This window comes from Mirounga leonina, unplaced genomic scaffold (assembly GCF_011800145.1).
Source record: "Mirounga leonina isolate KUSES-001 unplaced genomic scaffold, KU_Mleo_1.0 Mir_173, whole genome shotgun sequence".
NCBI classification, from domain to species: Eukaryota; Metazoa; Chordata; class Mammalia; order Carnivora; family Phocidae; genus Mirounga; species Mirounga leonina.
The window spans coordinates 10,822,541-10,846,086 of NW_023270447.1; the positions used below are offsets into that span (position 1 = coordinate 10,822,541).

Sequence of the window (23,546 nt, forward strand, 5' to 3'; positions counted from 1 at the left end):
AGTCCCCCTTGGCACAATAGGATTTTACCTGTCTGAGGTATAAAAAGAAGCTGGAGTATTGGCCGGCCTCCGGTAGGTAGGAGAGAAACACCGTAATGCAGATTAGCAGCACTATGGAATCTTGGCCCACTTTTTTTAAGGACTAGAATAAGAAAAAGACCGATATAAGGTTTTATATCCAAACACTGAACTGCTCTTAAAAATATGCAGTGCTGTCTTCTGGCACTGTCCATACAGGCACTTAGCGGTCTTTCCTAAATGTCTTTCATCCTCCCCAAACTATTCGGAATAGTATTTCACAATATTTTTAAAAATCTGTCAAGATGTTTTCCCCGAAGAAACATCCACAACAAAATATGAATATTGCGCTGAATCATACATTCACTTTTTTGCCGAAGAGAAGGAGAAAACAAACTTTTTACCGCAAAGGGGTCAGCCTGTTCCCAGGAAATGGGTGCCCCCCATGATGCTGGCCGCATCTTCTCGGGCAAGGACTCTGGCACAGCAACAAGGATAAAACAAATATCCAGCAACGCTATGGCTGTAGCCAGGACCACCACCAAGCTGTCCCCGTACACTCGGCCGAGGTAAGCTCCAATTGCGGGGCTGGTTACCAGACTCGCAGCAAATGTTGCTGAAACCTGCAACAAATCCAAGTGGACAGGAAGAGATTAGTCCGGACACCCCCGACTCTTTCCTTCAGCACCGCAGAACTCAGATTTATGTCGGTCCTCCTGCCGCTCTCCCTTTTCAGGATCCTACCTCTGCCATTTTTCTTCTATGCTCTTCTTTTGCAGGAAGAGAATAGATTCTTCACTAAAAAAATATGTAATGGCCTGAAAGAAGTCTGAAGAACAATGCTCTGGGGAAATCCACTGTGATTTTTTTTCCCCCAATATTAAAATTAAAATGAGATGAATGTTTACCTTGTTGCATATTTAAGGCTGGCTAAAATAAAGCTTAAAGACTTTGAGGTTTATCTTCTTTCTCATCAGTAAAAGTGTTAAGTGCTAGTACAAAAGTGAACTAGGTGATCTCTTTAGGTGGCAGAGTTAGGAAGGATGGGATCACAGGTCCTTGGCACTGAGTACATCGCTAACCATGTCTAAAACTCAGAAGAAGTCCACACACCTCTGGTGAAGATGCAGATTAAAGAGGACACAGGGGAAGAATAACTTAATCCCAGATGTGTCTGGCCTATTAAGACAAAATGGCCTGCAAATTAGCACACGTGACAGCAAGTATCACCTGACGGAGACCATGCTCTGTGGAGGATTAATTAGAAATTAATGTTGAGCTGCTCCTCACTCTATGCCATTTTTGACTTTTGGATAAAGGATTTAACTTCCCAGGAGTGCTTATTTTTAGCTGCTTATTAATAAATGCTCAAAAGAAGCAATTCAATTTCAAAGGTCAATTATTTGACAAGTACATAACATTGTAGTAATTTTTTTTTTTTAAAGATTTTATTTATTTGACAGAGAGAGACACAGTGAGAGAGGGAACACAAGCAGGGGGAGTGGGAGAGGGAGAAGCAGGCTTCCCATGGAGCAGGAAGCCCAATGCGGGGCCCGATCCCAGGACCCTGGGATCATGACCTGAGCTGAAGGCAGACGCTTAACGACCGAGCCACCCAGGCGCCCCACACTGTAGTAACTTTAAGCATCTCACTATTGACCCAAATGTCCATCAGCTGGTGGGTGGATGAACAAAAAATATACATCCCATACATTGAAATACTACACCGAAGTAAAAGTACTACTGATAAATGTATCAACATGAATGAAAGATTATGCTAAGTACAGACACAAAAGACTACATGTCGTATTACTTACGTTAAATTTCTATTAAAAGCAAAACTAGGGCGCCTGAGTGGCTCAGTTGGTTAAGCGACTGCCTTCGGCTCAGGTCATGATCCTGGAGTCCCGGAATCGAGTCCCGCATTGGGCTCCCTGCTCGGCAGGGAGTCTGCTTCTCCCTCTGACCTTCCCCCCTCTCATGTGCTCTCTCTCTCTCACTCTCCCAAATAAATGAATAAATAAAATTAAAAAAAAAAAAAAGCAAAACTACAGGGGCACCTGGGTGGCTCAGTTGGTTAAATCCTCTGACTCTTGATTCCAGGTCAGGTCAAGATCTCAGGGTCATGAGATCGAGCCCTGCACTGGGCTCGGGCTCACTGCGGAGTCCGCTTGCCCTTTGCCCCTCCCCCGCTCACATGCTTAGTAAACAAACAAACAAAATCTTTTTTTAAAAAAGGCAAAACTACAAAGACAGAAAGTACATTGGTGGTTGGTTGCCTGAGATGAGGGGTGAAGTGGGTGGGGATAGATGGCCTTTGGGCTGACGGAAATGTTCTAAAACTGGATTGTGGTGGCATTTTGTTAGGGCAGCTTTAGCAAATTAAAGATTTTTATTTATTTATTTTAAAGAGAGAGGGAGCACTCACGCACGCAAGTGGGGAGGGAGAGAAAGAGAATCTCAAGCAGACTCCACACTGAGTGTGGAGCCCAATCAGGCTCGGGACTCAATCTCACAACCATGAGATCATGACTTGAGCCGAAACCGAGTTGGATGCTTAACCGAGCCACCCAGGTGCCCTGGGCAGCTTTAGCAAATTAAACGCAGTGGGATGTGGTCTCAGAGGAACCTGGGTATGAGCAGGGCTCTGGAACCTGAGTGGACAAAGGAGCCATGGTTCTCACTGCGAGGGGCACTGAGGTATCTGAGGGTATTCGCTGAGATCATGCATTCAAGGCAGTGAGCAAAGGCCCAATTCAAGTGTAGGTGTCTTGTGTCCTTTCCCTTCTCCATTCTCCCCATCCAGTGCCCTTTTTTTATGGTTAGACAGAAAGAGGACCACAGCAGAAAGAGGACCACAAAGAACACTTTCCCCCATTAGCTGCATCCGTATTATTTCTAGAAGAATTACTTGTCATTTGCTAGAATATGCCTTTAATATATAAAGCCTCAAAGTTGAAAATTATTAATTTCAAGAATTTGGCTATGACAAAATAAAGTACTTTAACCAAAACAACCTGGATTGTGGTTATGGTTGCACAACTGTATAAATTTACTAAAATTCACTAAACTATACACATAAAATGGATGATTTTTACGGCATTTAAATTGTATCCCAATAAAGCTGTTAAAAAAATTCCTGGCCATCATCAACTTCATATTTAATGTTCTGAGTTTACAACTGAAATCATTAGTTCTTTTTTTAAATTTCTAACAGTAGGTATTTCCCCTCAAAACTTCCTCATTCCAAAAAAAAACCAAAAAGCTTCCTAATTCCATGATTCTGTGTCCACTGAATCAACGAAGACAGTCTCTTGTAAAACTAAGATTCAGCCTGACATCATATTCAGTTCTTATTTATTAAAAGATGCTTATCCCGTATTTGCTGACACTCATCACTGTCCTACTTCTGACTATCTCATAATGATCTGTATACTACCATGTCTGTATTAGCTATTTTATTCCTAGATTTGATAGACAAGAGATTACACTGCCATCAAATACTTAATTTCTCAAAACAGGATTCAGAGGTTGGCAAACTGCCACCTCTGGGTCAAATCCAGCTAAGAATCGTTCTTACATTTTTAAAGAGATACACACACAAACAGAATATGAGACTCTATGTGGCCCACAAAGTCACAGAAATGTTTTGCTGATCCCTAACCGAGATATTAGCTTATTGCATTTTAGAGTGGCCAGTTAAATATTAGTAATGTTTAAACTCATGACATTAAATAATTCCTTATTTTTAGTATTCTTTTTTTTTTTTTAAGATTTTATTTATTTATTTGTCAGAGACAGAGCAAGAAAGCACAAACAGGGGGGAGCAGCAGAGGGAGAGGGAGAAGCACGCTCCCCACTGAGCAGGGAGCCCAATGTGGGACTCGATTCCAGAACCCCGAGATTATGACCTGAGCCGAAGGCAGACCCTTAGCTGACTGAGCCACCCAGGCATCCCGATTTTTAGTATTCTTTAAAAAGAACTTCTGTAAGGTAAAAATATTCTATAATTTCAAATCTGACATATATGACTAGTACTGAAAGAAAGTAACAAAACTTACATGGCTCTGTACTCAAAAAACTTTTGATATAAGTCATCCATTAAAGCAATGGATGACTTTATTATGAAATGTATTTTATGCAAAAAAATAAATTTTGTAATGCAAAGGCTTGCACTTGTTATATGAAATAATTAAAAAACAAAGTATTCTGATACAAAGAATAGAATAAACACGCATACCAGTCCATAAGCCATACTTCTTTCATGTTCTTGGGTTATATCTGCCACATATGCAAATACCACGGAGAAAGTCACTGCAAAAACCCCAGAAACAGAGATAACAGCAAAGTACCACCTAGGATGGAAAGACAATCGACAAGAAACAGAACAATTACCATTACACCTTAACCTTCCTTTACTTCTGTAAGTGAATTAGAGTACGAATAGCTAATTTCAGTCAATGGCTTACTAAGACAGTTCACGGATTCTTCTATAAATCATATGCCATAGATATAATGAAAATACAGTGTTAGAAGTGACCCTTCAAAAGCAATTCAGCTACTATGCAGGAATACTTAAAATTAAATAATATAGCCAGGTCAATATTTTACCCAACTGTTGTGAAATGGCTTTGTTGTTGGTTTTACTAAAAACAGCAACAAACTAAAGTCTACTATAATTGATCCATTATTATTTCCCACCACAGCACTACACAAACACAAAATTCAGTGGGTGAAATTGAGAAACAAGTTACTCTATTTTATGCCTCTATATAGAAACTAGATTGAGCTTTTCCATAAGCTATATTTAGCTTTTCAAATGTTGGCAAAGCAACTCCGTCTTCACATAGAAGAAACCTGTGTGGCAGTACTCATAAATGAAATGGAGAATAGACAATTACTACGAAGAGTGAACAAAAGCTATTTTTAAAAAGCAAACTACATTTCTGTATACATGATTTCAAAATAACTGGCCAGGAATAAGAAACTTCTATTGTACTATTGAATGTTTAGTTTTAAAAATCATGTGTAATCATAATGAACTTTCAAAATATTCCACCAGGGCTTTATTGCTTACTAAATTTTTTCTAACACACTGTTTTTCACATCAAATTTTTTGTTCATCGCCTAGACTCCTCTGTTAAGATTTCATTTGGGTGATTAGCATTTATCAAAGGTTTGGCCTTGAGAATTGTATCTATCTAACCTACAAGAGGAAGATCCTACCTTTTCTATTCCCTTAGCCTTTCTAGATAGCCATGGAAATACAGCCCATCTATGATGCAAAATTATATGCAATGAAGTAGAACAGTAGGAGAATTAATAAAGCTACAACTAAACCGGGCTCTATTACCTTGAGAAAATCATTTTCATTGTGAGCTTTCCCTCCCTTCCTCCTCAGTGAAAGAATCCTGATTTCAATTAGGGTGGCCACGAGCCCAGCACCTTGTAACAAAGAGGAGCATGTCCCTGAAATCTGACCTGACAGATATTAGCAGAGGTTGGGTGAAAACTGTGTGGTTTCTTTATAGAAGACGGTGCGTTCTTCTTAGCCACTCCTTCCATCCTGCTGCCTGAAGTGTGACACAAGCTGGAGCTCAGGCAGCCATGTTGGACTGCGGGGGAGCTCGTGGAGGATGGCAGAGCACAGAGATAGAAAAGGTCTGGTTCCCCAGAACTGCCAAACCAGCTCTGGATTGCTCAACTCCTGACTTCTTTTATATGGAGAAAGAAATAAGTTTCCCTCATGTTAAGCAACTATTACTTTGGGCTGTGAAATACAAAAGCAGGTTATAGCCAATAGTCTGCACACTTCCTATAGTCGCATCCAGTTCTAAAATCATTATGAACTATTACTTAGCCACTATATTTTTAAGGGTCCTCTTATCTGCGTCAAAGAATATTGGAAGGATAAAATTAAAATCTACATAGGTAAGGTGGCAAAAAAGGTGAATGAAATAAAGGACTATTCAGAAAACAATGAAGAGAACGATATTTAATTGTTGTGATCTGATTATGCACATACCATGGGCTGATCTTCATTAAAGGAATTGGGGCACATGTGAAAAATACGGTTAGCAGCAAGAAGGATTTCCGACCCCAAACATCAGAAAGAGCACCAATAAGTGGGGCACTGAGGAATGACAACAAACCCTAAAAAAAAGTAAATGAAAAAATGTATACAATCTACATCAATGAGCCAAGAAGAAATCATTCTACTATCACAGAAGAATATTTTTTTTTTATTTCTAACATACGTATAATATCACCAAACTTCACATAACTTATTTCTTGTCTATATAGAATTTAAAACTTTCCCAAGATTGTCTAGAATCACCTGCAGGGCTCTGGCTGCATGTTCATATGAAATGCTCTAATGAATTCTCAATCACAATAATTCCACATTAGCAATTCTAGAAAGAATATCATGTTAGTTATCTGTTTTTATATTCATAGGCTAACTACCTACTTATAAACCTTGTTGGTCAAATGAAATCAAGAGTAAAGAGTATGTACAATAGTCAAGACTTTACCATATAGTTTTATATTTATGTATGTTTTAGTAGTTCTTTTCTCTTCAATCTATATTCTTGTTGTTAGCTTATAAAAGCATTTAGATCTCTGAAATAAAAATGCCAACATGTAAAACAGAACGGAAATCTGTTATGATGTGGTTTATCATTATACGTAGAGTTGGCTATTACTTGAGTCAGATCATCTTTAGATGATCAATGAAAGTAAATATATTTTTCTTTAATAAAAAGGATCATATTTAAAACCCAATTCATTTTTAAAGTGTTAAGTAATCCCCCAAGATATACTCTAATTGTAAAAATTAACAGTGAATTCGTCCACTACATAACTGATATACTGGCAGACGTATACATACAAAGTGTATGTGCCTGTGTGTACATGGGCAAATATATCACCGATCCTACCTTTACTCCTTGAATTAAGCCATTCATCAGAAATGTATGTTTAGGAAAGGTTTCATGTAATACCTAAAGAAAAAATACAAAATAAAAATCTCATACCACATTTTAGTCTCAGTAAAACTTCCACATTTACATTTTAAAACATCCCTTCATATAATTATATCTCCCATAAATTTTCAGATTTGTCTGATGCTATGCATATGAATAAATACTAATAATACCAAACATTTATTTGGCATTTATGATGTCACAAGGCACTAAATTGGGCCCTTTACATATATTATTTCCTTCTATTCCTCTTTTTTTTTTTTTTAAGATTTTATTTATTTATTTGACAGAGAGACAGCGAGAGCAGGAACACAAGCAGGGGGAGTGGGAAAGGGAGAAGCAGGCCTCCCGCGGAGCAGGGAGCCTGATGATGTGGGGCTCGATCCCAGGACCCTGGGACCATGACCTAAGCCGAAGACAGATGCTTAACGACTGAGCCACCCAGGCACCCCTCCTTCTATTCCTCTTAATGATCCTATAATAACACTGATACATGCAGAGGTTAAGTGTCTTATACATGATTACATAATTAGTATGTAGGAAAACTGAAACTGAACACAGGAAGTTGGGCTTGAAAGTCCATGCTTTTAATTACTATGTGATGTCTTCACTGTTATGCCACATATAACTTATAACTCCTTTACAGACAGTTGTAGGTATTATCTAAGATAGGAGACTGGGAGAATAGGGAAATTTTGATTGCCAAAAAGTGAATCTAGAAAGACCATAAAGTGAGAAAAAGAAATCCCCACCTATGAAAATGTATAACAAGTTACTCTATTCTTTCTAAGACCTGGTCTCAAACCACATGGCATCAATTTGTTCAATGGGCAGCAAGTGAACCACTGGGTAGCCACTGGTTGTAAAAGCAAATGAAGGGAAAAGTTACCGAAAAAATAAGAAGGAACAGCTACCATTTTTACAGCCTATGTGTCAGAGGCTTTATATATACTTTTATTTCATTCTAACATTATGGGTTAGATAAAATACCACTCCAAGATGAGGCAACCAAGTTCTTGCTTGACTTAAAAGCCACTGCGCTTCTTCCATTATACCATGCTATTTCTCAATAAAAACAAGAGAGAATGGCAATATGGAGAATAAGAAAGTTGGGAAATCTCTTTAGGAAGAAAAACTATGCTGAGTGTATGTTCTGACATCTTGTAAGAAAAACCTTTAGAGGGATTACAATCCTCCCTTTTCTTCAGTTACTCTTCTGCCCCAAACTAGAAATTTAACAAAAATTAACTCACATGTAAAAATAAAATTAGAAATGAAACATTTAGTCAAAGAAAATCATTAACATGGGGAAAAAACCACATATTTATGATATACATTTATTTTGTCTCTATATTTTATATGATATATATTACATATTTTCTCAACTGAAGGTGATTTTGACCTCCAGGGGTCATTTGACAATGTCTGAATACATTTTTGATTGTCAAAACTTGGATGGGGGAGCTACATCTAAGAGGCAGAGATAAGAGATGCTGCAAAACACCCTATAAGGCACAGGTCAGCTCCTCACAACAAATAATCATCTGGCACAAGCTATCAACAGAGTGCTGAGGCTGAGAAACGCTGATATTACTTAGAATAAAGACCCACGGATCTACGGAAGGGATCTGCAAACTTTTAGTAAAGAATGAGATAGCAGTTATCTTTTTTTTTTTTTTAAAGATTTTTATTTATTTATTTGACAGATAGAGAGCACAAGTAGGCAGAGCGGCAGGCAGAGGGAGAGGGAGAAGCAGGCTCCCCGCTGAGCAGGGAGCCCGATGCTGGACTCGATCCCGGGACTCCAGGATCATGACCTGAGCCGAAGGCAGCCGCTTAACCGACTGAGCCACCCACGCGCCCCAGCAGTTATCTTTTTATAGCCTTGTAGGCTAAAGAGTCTCTGTCACAAGTATTCAACTCAACAAAGACAGCTATAGACTATATGTAAATGAACGGTCGTGGCTGTGTCCCAAATGAAACATTATTTATGAAAAACAGGCTACAAACAGGAGGCTTAGGACTTGCTCTGGCCACACTGTGCCGGCTCTTTCGCTGAAGGAAAAGACTTAAACCATTTTGCAGCAAATCAAATCCAGTTTTCTTTCAATAATTACTAAGGGCCAAAAAAAAAAAAGACTAAGAGCCAAATCTTTTGTAGGGACACAAAATGTGTGTTACTAAGAATGAAGACCATAACGAATGCCTACAGAAAGCTTTATAATATGCTAATGGTTCATTCTGCCAAGCTACCTTACATTCCAACAATCTGGTCTCTCCACTGTTTTAAATATTCCCATGCTTTCCAATATACAGGACATCCTCCCCATTTTGAATGTTTGTGCCCCTTATCTTCTCTCTCTAACCAACACCCAAACCTTCCAAATTGCTCCTCTGTCACCAAACTTTCCCATCAAAAGCAATCAATTCCTCTTTTAGGGCAAATAGGAAGTGATCAAAGCACTCGACAAGTCACATAGAGTTTGTGAAATTTCTTTTATCACATACTGAGCTACTTGGCTCTAGTATTTTTCAGTTTTTCATGTATTTAATATATATTCCCTTTCAATATATTTCAGAGTACTTTTTTTTTTAAAGATTTTATTCATTTGTCAGAGAGAGAGAGAGAGAGAGAGAGAGCACAAGCAGGGGGAGGGGCAGGCAGAGGGAAGAAGCAGGCTCCCCACTGAGTAGGGAGCCTGATGAGGGACTCGATCCCAGGACCCTGGGATCATGCCCTGAGCTGAAGGCAGACGCTTACCCGACGGAGCCACCCCGGCGCCCCTATTTCAGAGTTCTTAAGGACAGGCTCATATACACTATACCTTGCATTTAATATATCTTTATCTTGATTAGTGCCTCATAGAATGCCTTCATTTAGTAACTATTCACTAAATGTTCATAATTACCTGATAATACTGCTTCCAAAGTGACTTAATATAACAAAGCAATTATGCAATTTAGCTAATATTACAAAATAAAAACCTTTAAGACCCCCAAAAGGAGTACAGTTAAATTAAGATAAACAAACATTCCTATTTGATTTTTTTTTTTTAAGATTTTATTTATTGGGGCGCCTGGGTGGCTCAGTCGAGAGAGGGATCACAAGCAGGGGGAGTGGGAAAGGGAGAAGCAGGCTTCCCGCCGAGCAGGGAGCCCGATGCGGGGCTCAATCCCAGGACCCTGGAATCATGACCTGAGCCGAAGGCAGTCGCTTAACCAACTGAGCCACGCAGGCGCCCCTGATTTTTTAACAAAATTTTAACATAGAGACAAATACAACAATACAAATGTAAAGATTTTTGATCTGTGAGGATCCTTTTAGCACTGGACTTTAGAGCCAAGTAAGAAAAAATGTTACATTTTCCAAGAAATTTTACAGGTCTTAAAATTTATGGAACTTCAAAAACTTTTAGAGGAAACAGTCCTTAAAATATTAAATGCCTGGGGCGCCTGGGTGGCTCAGTTGTTAAGCATCTGCCTTCAGCTCAGGTCATGATCCCAGGGTCCTGGGATCGAGCCCCGCATCGGGCTCCCTGCTCAGCGGGAAAGCCTGCTTCTCCCTCTCCCACTCCCCCCTACTTGTGTTCCCTCTCTCGCTGTGTCTTTCTCTGTCAAATAAATAAATAAAATCTTAAAAAAAAAAAAAAATTAAATGCCTCAGGACTATCTCTGTAGCAAAGGCTGCTAAGCCATTTACATAGAAGAGATGGTGGAGAATTTGAGTATAGGGTCTTCTTGCTCCTTAACACAGACTGCATCTAAGCAGTCAGGACCATCAAACACGGGGCCTAGTTTTTCCAGAACCATAGGTCAAAAAAGTTAAGCCACTTCTTAGCATTACAGATCCTTAAAACTACTGTTATTCTCTTTATCTAATATGTTAGTCGATCAATCATCACTGACTGAATACCCACTATGAACCAAACATATAGCCTCTCAAAAGTGTTAGACTTCAGTACTTAAAATATATTTGGCAGTCTAAAATTCTTTGTAGTTAATGTAAACCCCCTTGCTGGTGGAGACTTCACCATCCTCCCCTGAGCAGGTCCTCCACATAAAACACAGTTTTTGTTCTTTCACTGTGTTCTAGGAGAACACAGGGTTCTAGAAGTTCTTTGAGTTTTGAAATCACGTGAAATTAAAAAAAAAAAATTCTTTAGCTTCACATTGGTTTTGAAAACTAAGGCTAGGGGTGCCTGGGTGGCTCAGTCGGTTGGGTGTCTGCCTTCAGCTCAGGTCATGATCCTGAGGTCCTGGGGATAGAGCCCCACATGTGGCTCCCTGCTCAGCAGGGAGTCAGCTTCTCCCTCTGCCCCTCTCCTGCTCATGCACGCTCTCTAATAAATAAATAAAATCTTAAAAAAAAAAAAGAAAGAAAGAAAGAAGAAAACTAAGGCTAATTAATAAATCCCAAACACCATAATCCCATTTATTATAATTAGTATATCTTAACATTGGTTATCTGTTAAACGAATTAAAGAAAATCTTTGAAATTTAAAATGCTGAAACTTTATAATTTTTTTTTTTAAAGATTTTATTTATTTGACAGAGAGAGAGAGAGAGCGAGAGCAGGAACACAAGCAGGGGGAGTGGGAGAGGGAGAAGCAGGCTTCCTGCTGAGCAGGGAGCCCGATATGGGGCTCGATCCCAGGACCCTGGGATCATGACCTGAGCCGAAGGCAGACGCTTAACGACTGAGACACCCAGGCGCCCCGAAACTTTATAATTTTTAAGAGCTATGTATGGAAAGAGAGATACTGACTTAATACAAATAAACTGAATTATAATTTCATCTTCATTCTCCCCTTTTAAATAAATGTTAAGAGCTGTGACCCTCAGGCGTCTGGGTGGCTCAGTCAGTTAAGCGTCTGCCTTCGGCTCAGGTCATAATCCCAGGGTCCTGGGATCGGCCCTGCATGGGGCTCCTTGCTCAGAGGGGAGCCTGCTTCTTCCTCTCCCTTTGCCTGCCACTCCCCCTACGTCAAATAAATAAACAAAATCTTAAAAAAAAAAAAAAAAAAGATGTGACTAGTCCAAACTGAAATGTGCTGTAAGGATTTCAAAGATGTAATATACACTGGGTTGCAAAAACTAACCACAACTAAAGAATAAATAAAATCTCAAAAAAAAAAAAAAAAAAGAGCTGTGACTCTCTAGGTTATAATCCATTTCAAAGCACGTAAAACAAAAATAAAATGTTTAAAGTTAACTAACTTTTAGAAAGAGGGTAAAGTGCTATGACTTGGTGCCATCTTGTACCTCGAAAGTCCCCTCCCCCACTCCCCCAACACCAACATGGGGGTGGGGGGTAAGGGCGTATAGGAGTCCAAAGCAAAGAAGAATACCGCAAAGTCAACAATAAAAATTTGCAAGCAAAAAGCCTCAAAGTGAGCAAAACCTTTTTAAACCCACACTGAATTAATATATTGGTTCTTATTAGTGATATATACTAGATGAGAATCACTTCTAAAAAATACACATGTCTGAGCCTCACCCTTGAAAATTCTGACTTCAACAGGATAGGTTATAAGGCCCAGATATTTTGAAAAAAAACTCCCCAAGTATAGCTAATATTCACTTCTAGTAAGAAAAAAAATCACTGACGAATAGCACATTTTAACTGCTGAAAATGTTCATCTCTAGTTGGTAATTTGTCCTAATGGGGAAGGTAACGTTTACCCTGAAGCCAAGATCTCTTATCAAATTGCTGACACTTGACTGGAGGGGTAGATGGGATTGCAGGGGAACCCTGGTGTCCTAACACATTTCTATACCGCTTTATGTTTTACAACAAGCATACACTGCATCTCTAATTTTTTAAAAAGCAATATATATTACATAGAGAGAGAAGAATTATATATACATGTGCTTCCACACATAATTTTCTTTAGTGGTATTTCAAAGATTCTTGCTAATCCAATTTTAGTATATGTGCTGCCGAAGCGAGCACGATTCTTGCTATTCCAATGCCTGCAGGCCAAAGTACCTGAAAGAACCTGGAATATAACACATCTCAGCATTCAGATACAATCTAATCACTACAGCTCAATCCTTGTTTTGCCTAGGTCTGTCCCACCCCATCCCCACAAGGATCTCCCCATCACGTAAGAGAAAAATGTAGAACACAAAAACTGCAATTATTTAAAAACATGTATACATTATAGATAAGAAAAGAACTAGAAAAATAAAATTCTGAGCTTAATATTCATTAATATGTAAATGTTTTTTCTGTTAAAGTCAAATGCTTGACTTTAAAAATATTAACGAAGTAAAATTGGGAAAAGATAAAGGACTATGATAATATTACAGACAACTGTCCCTAGTACCACAACTCATTTTGCCGTTTAAAAATTCAGATATAGGGGTGCCTGGGTGGCTCAGTCGTTAAGCGTCTGCCTTCAGCTCAAGTCATGATCTCTGGGTCCTGCGATCGAGCCTCACATCTGGCTCCCTGCTCAGCGGGGAGTCTGCTTCTCCCTCTGCCCCTCTCCTGCTCGTGCATGCTCTCTCTCTAATAAATAAATTAAATCTTAAAAAAAAAAATTCAGATATAAGGACAAATATGGGAATTAAGGACAAATATGGGAATTAAGAATAACTGTTTTAACAACCAATGGAAAGAAAGTCTTGCTATAAATCAAATAATTGGCAATGTTATAGTAACTATTACAAAAAATATAATCATGCTGGTGAAAAAAAATTCATTAAGTCCTTCCAAATTAGCACCTTTCATTTTCCTGATCAGAACTCAGCATTTTAAAAAGTAAAAAAGACAAATCAAAAGTATTACCCACTCTTTAACTAACAAAAAAATTAAAAATATACTAAGCACAAAGTGAGCTACAATAAATAAACTAAAAAACAAGCCTTTATGTCTACATAACTGGATTCTTTCCTGTTCTTAAAGAAGACAGTCTCCTTTTGCCCAAGCAGGAAAAAAAAATAAAGTTAGACAAAAACCTGACATACCTAAAGAATATAAAACAGAAGCAAATTTTAAAAATTGCTATACACAGTTTAAATCCTGCTGACAAATTATGGAAACATCACTAAAAGCTTTTTTGATGGGTTGTAAACAACTTACCCAAAACATTTTAATCTCTCTACTTAGCTACCGTTTGGACTGCCAATACCTTAACTACCTGAGTCACGGGTATGAACCACTTACTCCCAGCATTCCCCTAGGCTGAGCACTGGAACAAAAGCAAGCCTAGTTTCAAATACCAACTCTGCAGTTTACTATCACAGTAGTTGCAAGTAAGTTGCTTAATTTTTCTAAACCTTAATTTTCTCATCTGTATTATCAGGCTAATACCTCACCCATAAGGGGACTCTGATGATTAAAAGTGATAATGCATTTCAAGTGCTTAGGACTGTGCCTGAACCCAGCAAAATATAAATATAAATGAACTGTTTACTATCACAAAACTCAAGTACTTTAAACCACAGAACTGATGATCCACCTGACAGATTTATATGTTAAACTGGTAGTAGACTATAAAAAAAAGCACACTGGACCATCAGGGAAGCGAATATAAAAGTGTGAGACCACACAGGTATCATAGCACCTCAGTAACACATGACATCAGGTTATTACAATATAATGAAGTTACAAATGTCATAATGAAATTGCATCACCTGATGAAGTTCCAAATCAGAGTACAATATGGATCATGAAGGCATGAAATGTGTAATTAATTTTTGGCCTCCCATCAGAAATTATTAAATTTAAAAATATCAGATATTTTAAAAGTCCACATTTCAATTATTTTGAAAATCTATTAATGTACAGTTGATGACCTATTACAAGTAAATCCTTCTTTTTTTTTTTAATGATTTTATTTATTTATTTGACAGACAGAGAGAGAGCACAAGCAGGGGGAGCGGGAGAGGAAGCAGGGAGCCTGATGCAGGACTCGATCCCAGGACCCTGAGATCATGATCTGAGCTGAAGGCAGATGCCTAACCAACTGAGCTACCCAGGCACCCCCAAGTAAATCCTTCTTAAAAAGTAAAGGATCTCAATGAAAACATACTCAAATCAGCATTCTTACAATTACATGTCAGGGAACTGCTACTATTCAGGGAACTATTCTAACTTCCAATGCATGATTTATTTATAGAAGAAACTGTTTATTTGAGATTTTCTGTTCTTCTGAATTGTGTTTTAACAGTACTCATGAATATACCCTATACATTCAAAACAACTATTAAACATTCATATTTTATGTAGATCCAGTAATGATTACGTAGCCATATAATATGGAGATACATGGAATGTAAATTTTCTTTCTTAGAACATAAATCTACTTATATGATCATCCAATTTATTTATAAACAATCTTTTTTGTAAAAATCTTTTCTGTATAACAATAAGCAATCTTAAAAATATAAGGAAGCATATTGCTCTAAAATTCTACTAGATTTGGTAAGCTGTACATTTATCCTAATTACGCTTTTCAAGGTACTACTGGACTTCTGCCATAACTACTCCTCCCTTTATTTCATTCCCCTGATCTACATCAAAAGGAGAAAACTAATGGGGTGGCTGGGTGATAGACATTGGGGAGGGTATGTGCTATGGTGAGCGCTGTGAATTGTGTAAGACTGTTGAATCACAGACCTATACCTCTGAAACAAATAATACATTATATGTTAAAAAAAAAAAGACGATAGTAAGAAGGGAGAAATGAAGGGGGCGGAAATCAGAGGGGGAGACAAATCATGAGAGACTACGGACTCTGAGAAACAAACTGAGGGTTCTAGAGGGGAGGGGGGTGGGGGGATGGGTTAGCCTGGTGATGGGTATTAAAGAGGGCATGTACTGCATGGAGCACTGGGTGTTATACACAAACAGTGAATCATGGAACACTACATCAAAAACTAATGATGTAATGTATGCTGATTAACACAACATAATAAAAAAATAATAATAAAAAAGAAAGATAAAGAGAAGGTTGAAATAAAAAAAACAAAAAGAGAGAACTAGCTATCACCTGAATTGTTTGGACTAGCAGGGATGTCTTTTCTAAGGCTCCAAACCTGCGGATATTTGGGCAAAATCAGCTTAGGGCTGTGAAAAGAGTGATTTTTTAAATGGTTACCTCTAGAGCCTTAGCCTAACCTAAGAGAAACTTGCATTTGGAAAATGCAGCTGCATGAATGAATCTCAAAATAATAATGCTGAGTGATTCAGGTCATAGATAACATCCTTCCTAAGCCTGTCAGTTTAAGAATCCCATCTACCCTATCCAGAGTGGGGACTGAGCCCCTGCTTCCCATGGGCAGTATTCACCAGAAGAACCATCCAGTCAAGCCCTTCCCACAAAGTAAGGGCGAAGTTAAGATCGGAAAAGCAACTAATCCAGCTAAGTGTAGTATTGAAGAGTTGACAATACTGGTGTAAGACTTAACCATGGAAAGGGAAAAGGGCCACCTTTCCCCCCTCAAAACTGAACAAAAAGAGATTTAAGTCCATAATAAGTTAAAAGATGACTTACCACCAAGGTGGGTGCTGTCAATAATCCCCAAGCAAAAAACTCCAAAAAGATGACGATCACCGCATGGTAGACACTAGGAGAACCTATTCCTTGAGGCTGTAAAAACAGATTTGCAAAAAGTTAACAGTGCATTCCAGAATTACTAACAATTATGGCAACAGTCGATATTTATTTATTGAGATCATACATGCACTGGCACTATGTGAAACGTCTGAACACTTGCTGTCCCTGTCCTCAAGGTAAATACATCACGTAAGCACAGTGTGCAGTGGTAACACACAGAGTCCCAGGTAGGGGTGGGACTATCAGACTTCCTGGAGGCAGATGAAAAGGAGGCGGGGGGGCGGCACACGACAAGAGAGGTCAAGGCTGCAGCCCATACAAAGGCTGCAAGGCTGGGGGGCAGGAGGCCGGACAGGACTCCTATAGTTCAGTACACCTGGCACATGGGCCGCACAGCGGGAGCAGCTAGAGGCAAGCAGGGACTAACTTCCGTGCTCAGGAGTCTACAGTTCATTCTGAAGGCAATGGGGAGCCGCCAAAGGATGTTAAGGAAGACTCACGTGATCAGATAAAAGTTTTAAGAAAGATCATTCTGGCAAAGGTGTAGCAGACGGATGATAAGGGAGCAAAACTGAGGAAAGTTAACAGTTAGAAGGCTACTGCACTAACCCCAAAACATAAATGAAGCAGGTAGCAAGAATAACATGGCTTGAAAGCAGAACAGTCCCCACATTAGAGACCTGGGATTTGACATACAGAAGAAAGAAAAATACAAAATGAAGTTTATACTGCTGCTAGCGGTGTCTTAAGAATTACTTCAGTTGTCAAACAATGAATCATGGAACACTACATCAAAAACTAATGATGTAATATATGGTGACTAACATAACATAATAAATTTAAAATAAAATAAAATAAAATGTTATCATTTAGTAAAAAAAAAAAAGAATTACTTCAGTTGTTGAATTTCATATTCTAAGGGCAATATTAAATTGATGGCAAAGCAAATGACCTATAACATTAACTCAGTCTCCACTAACAGGTTTTACAATAAAAAGACAAGTTTAATCAATATATATTACAAAGTCATACGTAAGTTGTAAAGTATATTCAACAGTCTTATGTAGAAACTATTAAGGGTTTGGATTTCTCTACACTAAAAATGATGCCACATCGGGCGCCTGGGTGGCTCAGTTGGTTAAGACACTGCCTTCGGCTCGGGTCATGATCCCAGAGTCATGGGATCGAGCCCCGCATCGGGCTCCCTGCTCCGCGGGAAGCCTGCTTCTCCCTCTCCCCCTGCTTGTGTTCCCTCTCTCGCTGTGTCTCTCTGTCAAATAAATAAATAAAATCTTTAAAAAAAAAACAAAACAAAACACAGCCCTAGGATTTAGTAAGGTCCAACTGGTTTTGTTTACCACTAATATACTCAGCACTCAGTGAAAAATGCCTAGAACTTCTCAGGACCTTTAACATGCTAATTTACATTATGAATTTCCAAGAAGATACAGTATGCACTGTATTCCAAACTTGATGGAATCCTTCTTTCATATAACAGTATCTCGTGGCCATTTGAGTTCCTTGTAAAACTATTTGGAAAATGCTGATAAAAAGATAATAATTATGTAAGAATGTGTATAAACATAAACAGAGCAAAAAAAACTGGAAGGAAATGATGTTAAAAGTGGCTGTTTCAGGGAAGAGCACTCAAACAGTTGAGGAGAATGTCAGGGAAGGCTTCTTAGGAAGTTAGGCAGTATTATCTGATACCTGGAAGTCAAGTGGGAAAGATGTTGGGACTGTCAGGTATTTATACGTGTTTGGGGGGTAGGATGTCAGTGGAGGATAATGATGGCCACAAGTGTCTGAGGTAAAGGGAACAGCATATGCAAAGTCCAGAAGAAAGGAAACATCACAGCTTCTTTTGTACCTGATGTCTAAGGAGGAGAGCAGTAAAAGAGGCTGTGAGGAGGAGAGGTGAAACTGAAAAGGTGATTTGCAAAAGGCCTCTTAAGTCACATGCAGACCTCTAACTTGCAGGCAGCAGGGAAACTGAAACATTTCAAGCCAGAGAGTTAACATCACATTATAGGACTGTCTTTTTGGAACAGTAACTTTCACAGCAGGGTGGCAAAGAGTTTGAAAGGGAGGGAGGAAGACCAGAAGGCAGGCTATTGAAGAAATAACAGGGGAGAGGTAATAGTAACTGGAATAAGATAGTAGGGATGGAGAAAGTGAATGGATACAAAAAACACTTAAGAGGTTGAATCAAAAGGACTCTGTGACTGACTAGATGTAGCAGAGGACAATAAAGGAAGATCAAAGATGAAAAGATAAGATTTCTGTGGTTTAGTCAGCCAGACCGTGAGGAAAGGGGAAAGAACAAAAGATTAATTCATTTTTTCAAGATTTTATCTGACAGAGAGAGAGAGCGCACACAAGCAGGGGGAGCGGGAAAGGGAGAAGCAGGCTTCCCAATGAGCAGGGAGCCCAATGTGGGGCTCTATGCCAGGACCCTGGGATCATGACCTGAGCGGATGGCAGACGCTTAACGACTGAGCCACCTAGGCACCCCAAGATTAATTCATTTTAGGCATACTAGTTTGAGAAAAACATGTACAACTGAATTTGAAGACAACAAACTGAGGAAGACATGGAAGAAATGAAGATTAATATCTAGATAAAACATTCATAAAAACCAATACAAAATGGGGCACCTGGGTGGCTCAGTCGGTTGAGCGTCTGCCTTCGGCTCAGGTCATGATCTCAGGGTCCTGGGATCGAGTCCCACATCGGGCTCCCTGCTCTGCGGGAAGCCTGCTTCTCCCTCTCCCACTCCCCCTGCTTGTGTTCCTGCTCTCGCTGTCTCTGTCTCTGTCAAATAAATAAATAAAAAATCTTAAAAAAATAATAATAATAATTTTAAAAATAGCTAATAACAGGGGTGTCTGGGTGTCTCAGTTGGTTAAGCATCTGCCTTCGTCTCAGGTCATGATCCCAGGATCCTGGGATCGAGCCCCACATCAGGCTCTGCTCAGTGGCGAGCCTGCTTCTCTCTCTGCCTGCAGCTACCCCTGCTTGGGCTCACTCTTGCTCTCTAAAAAAAAAAAAAAGCTAATAACATTCTATCCTATAGAAATAACCGAGCATTCAGAAAAAGCTCTACCATTAAGATATTCACAGCAGCATCATTTATAGTAGGAAATATGGAAATCTAAGTGTTCAACCTTTAAGTCAGACAGAATATGCAGCCAAAAATTGTTTATGGATGATCTTTAATGATATGTGAAAATGCTCATGGCAACGTTAAGTTTAAAAAAATAAAAGCAGGATATAAAATTGTATGTGTAGAATAATTTCAACTATGAAAAACAAAATAAAAACTCACCTCAATGTTAATTAGGTAGCAATTTTAAGGGACATAAAATTATTATGTTGTTCTGAATTTTCTAAATCTTTTCTAATAAGCATGCTTATACTTTAAATATGAGGAACATGTTTTGCTTAAGAGGAAAACTGTAAAAACTAGAATGGAAAAAGATAGGTAGGTAGATATACTGTCCCTTCTGAGCTATTCTCTCATTATTTCCCAGAATTGGGAGGAAAAAGTGTGTGTGTGTGTGTGTGTGTGTATTTTAAGATTTATGAGCAAGTGCATGCACACAGCACACACACACGCACGTGGAGGGAGGAGCAGAGAGAGAATCCCCAGGCAGACTCCCCACTGAGCAGGGTGCCCCAAGGGAAGCCTGACTTGGGGGCTCCATCCCACAACCCATGAGATCATAACCTGAGCCCGAAACCAAGAGTTGGATGCTCAACTGACTGAGCCATCCAGGTGCCCCTATATTCATATTTTTAAAGCAAGGGATGGGGGGGGAAGAGATAGGAATATTTGCTTATCCTAAAGTACTAGTAATTTTGAGAGCTGTATTATATCTATATTCATCTCTTTTGTTTTGAATAAATGCAAAAGTAATACAAGATCCTGGGGGCGCCTGGGTGGCTCAGTCAGTTAAGTGACTGACTCTTGATCTCAGCTCAGGTCTTGAGTTCAAGCCCTGCACTGGGCTCCATGCTGGGAGTGGAGATTCCTTAGGGGGGTTAAGAAAAAGGTAATACAAGATCTTAATAAAATTGGGGCGCCTGGGTGGCTCAGTTGTTGGGTGTCTGCCTTTGGCTCGGGTCATAATCCCAGGGTTCTGGGATCGAGCCCCACATCGGGCTCCCTGCTCTGCGGGAGGCCTGCTTCTCCCTCTCCCACTCCCCCTGCTTGTGTTCCCTCTCTCGCTGTGCCTCTCTCTGTCAAATAAATAAATAAAATCTTTAAAAAAAAAGATCTTGGGCGCCTGGGTGGCTCAGTTGGTTAAGCGACTGCCTTCGGCTCAGGTCATGATCCTGGAGTCCCTGGATTGAGTCCCGCATCGGGCTCCCTGCTCAGCGGGGAGTCTGCTTCTCCCTCTGACCCTCCGCACTCTCATGTGCTCTCTCTCATTCTCTCTCTCTCAAATAAATAAATAAAATCTTAAAAAAAAAAAAAAGATCTTAATAAAATTGACAATTAAAAAATATTTTACTGATTTAAAATTACAAATACTTCTAGGTAGGACTTTTGACACAAGGGCTAGTGGTTTTAATGGAATACCTATCCACAAGCAAAATCCCAGGACAATTAGGGAAAGAATACCAGGGTCATGGCCTGGGCAGAAAGACCAGGGGAAGGTTCATAGACAAGTAGGTGCAGCTATTTGAGCAGTGAGTAGTTTACAGCATCAAGAGTAGAGAATTCAGATCATAATGAGATTATATCAACAGATGATATCTGAAGATGCTCAAGAGAATTCAAAGAGGTACAAAGTGGAAAATTCTGAAGATAAATCTGAACATAAACTACCACATACCCAACTCCAAATGCCAAGATATGCCACCTACAACCATAATTACTATACCAAAAGTCCTCCATTCAGTTGAGTAATTTCTCTCTTATAGAGATATGATTTCATGGCAGTCCCTCTAACTTCAACCTCAGAAGTCAGAGACAATTTCCTTTAACCCTACCTCCACCCTCCAATCTAATTCCCATTTTCCAAATCATATTTTCCATTGGTAACAGAACATGGTTTCATCATCCAGGTTTTTGGCCAAGTCTTAAAATCTACTTACTTATTCTTCTAGCCTATAAAACAAGATAACTTCCACAAATTTTTATTTCGCTATGTAAAGTACTTGTTTCATTTTATTTAGCCTAAATTTACTTTTTTCAAGCTCATGCTCTCTAGGACAGGCCCAGTACTCTATTATTCCTTGATATGGAGCATCTGGTACATGCATAGCACAAAAGTGCTTAATGAATGCTTGTAGAATGTAAATGAATTACTCTTTAAGTCCCTTCTACCCCTATAGGTATTTTTACTGTATTTAAACACTGTTAAAGGGACAGTATATTTATTAATTAAACTTGCAACATCACCTATTAATACCCTCTTCTATGATTTAATATCCCACTGTTGGCTACTATATCATCTATCACATAGATTTAGGGTACATATACACTAGATTAAAATCGTAATGAAAGAGTATTACTGAAAACTTATAATGGTTTACATTCAAAATCTTATTTCCTCTTCCTAACAACTTTTCTAGTTGGACATTATCATCTCCATTTTACAGTCTAATGCATCAATTAAGAGAGAGAATGGAATCTATCCAGGCAACTGCAGGGTCCAAGTCTGGAGTTATGCTGGTTGCCGTGGTTAGGTTACACTGAATACGCTGCCACAGACTGTTACTCTTTTAAGTGTAGGGATCCAGTTTTTCCCATTTGGTATTCAGTGTATAGCACAATGCCTGGATGTGACCATGGATTGACTGATAGCCCTAATCATGCAGTCACTAAGCTGCTAGGGAAATTAAGTTAGTCACTTTACCTCTCTCAGCAGAAAGAGGTGAACTATTAATTTCTTACCTAAATCCTTGTCTAGCTCCCAAATTTTGAGTCTACGATTGCCTAATCAATATGGGTTTATGAATCCAGCAGTTATTATGCAGGACTTATGTTGTATACTTATCAGTGTGAACCAGGGGCTTATGTAGATTGTTGGCCAGGAGTCAGAAGTAATTCTACCTATAACTGGATATTATAATCCCATTTATTTATTTATTTTTTAAGATTTTATTTATTTATTTGAGAGAAAAAGAATGAGAGACAGAGAGCATGAGAGGGAGGAGGATCAGAGGGGGAAGCAGACTCCCTGCTGAGCAGGGAGCCTGATGCGGGACTCGATCCTGGGACTCCAGGATCATGACCTGAGCTGAAGGCAGTCGCTTAACCAACTGAGCCACCCAGGCGCCCCTACAGTCCCATTTATTAAATAGAATTTATCGTGTGAGTAAACAATGAGAATAAGCTATACTGAGGCTCATTCTTCAAAACAACTGGCCTAGACTATGAAAAACTGTCATATCATAAAAAACACAAAAAAGTTATTCTAGACTAAAGAGGCATGGCAACTAACGTGATGATTAAACTCTGTATCCAAAAAAAAGGCAACTCGGGCACCTGGGTGGCTCAGTCATTAAGCGTCTGCCTTCAGCTCAGGTCATGATCCCAGGCTCCTGCGATCAAGTCCCACATTGGGCTCCCTGCTCAGCAGGAAGCCTGCTTCTCCCTCTCCCACTCCCCCTGCTTGTGTTCCCTCTCTCACTATCTCTCTCTGTTGAAAAATAAGTAAAATCTTAAAAAAACAAACAAACGAAAAAAGGCAACTCTAAGGGAGGTTATTGGGACAATTAGAGAAATGTTGACTATAGCCAATATATTATCTAATAGTATTGTATTAATGTTAAATTTTCTGAATGTGGTGATAATATTGTGGTTATGTGGGAGAATATCCTTTATCTTAGGTGATACATTCTCAGTGTTTTAGGGGTAAAGTGTCTTGATGTCTACAACTAACTCTCTAATAGTTCAGAAAAAAATATGAATATATAGAGAGAAAGGAAAAACAAATGGGGCAAAATGTTAGTTTGTGATTGTGAA

The 23,546-nt window shown here is 39.0% G+C and overlaps 1 protein-coding gene across 1 annotated transcript in view; it reads right to left on the reverse strand.

Annotated features, from left to right (window-relative positions):
• MFSD14A (major facilitator superfamily domain containing 14A) overlaps window positions 1-23,546 on the reverse strand; it is a 42,429-nt gene that overhangs the window by 12,413 nt on the left and 6,470 nt on the right. Inside the window, exons 2-7 of the mRNA XM_035017936.1 lie at window positions 16,505-16,600; window positions 6,957-7,019; window positions 6,044-6,171; window positions 4,259-4,373; window positions 423-641; window positions 29-142 (exon numbers count right to left, since the gene is read on the reverse strand). Coding sequence (XP_034873827.1) covers window positions 29-142; window positions 423-641; window positions 4,259-4,373; window positions 6,044-6,171; window positions 6,957-7,019; window positions 16,505-16,600 — 735 coding nt within the window. The remainder of the gene's footprint in view (window positions 1-28; window positions 143-422; window positions 642-4,258; window positions 4,374-6,043; window positions 6,172-6,956; window positions 7,020-16,504; window positions 16,601-23,546) is intronic.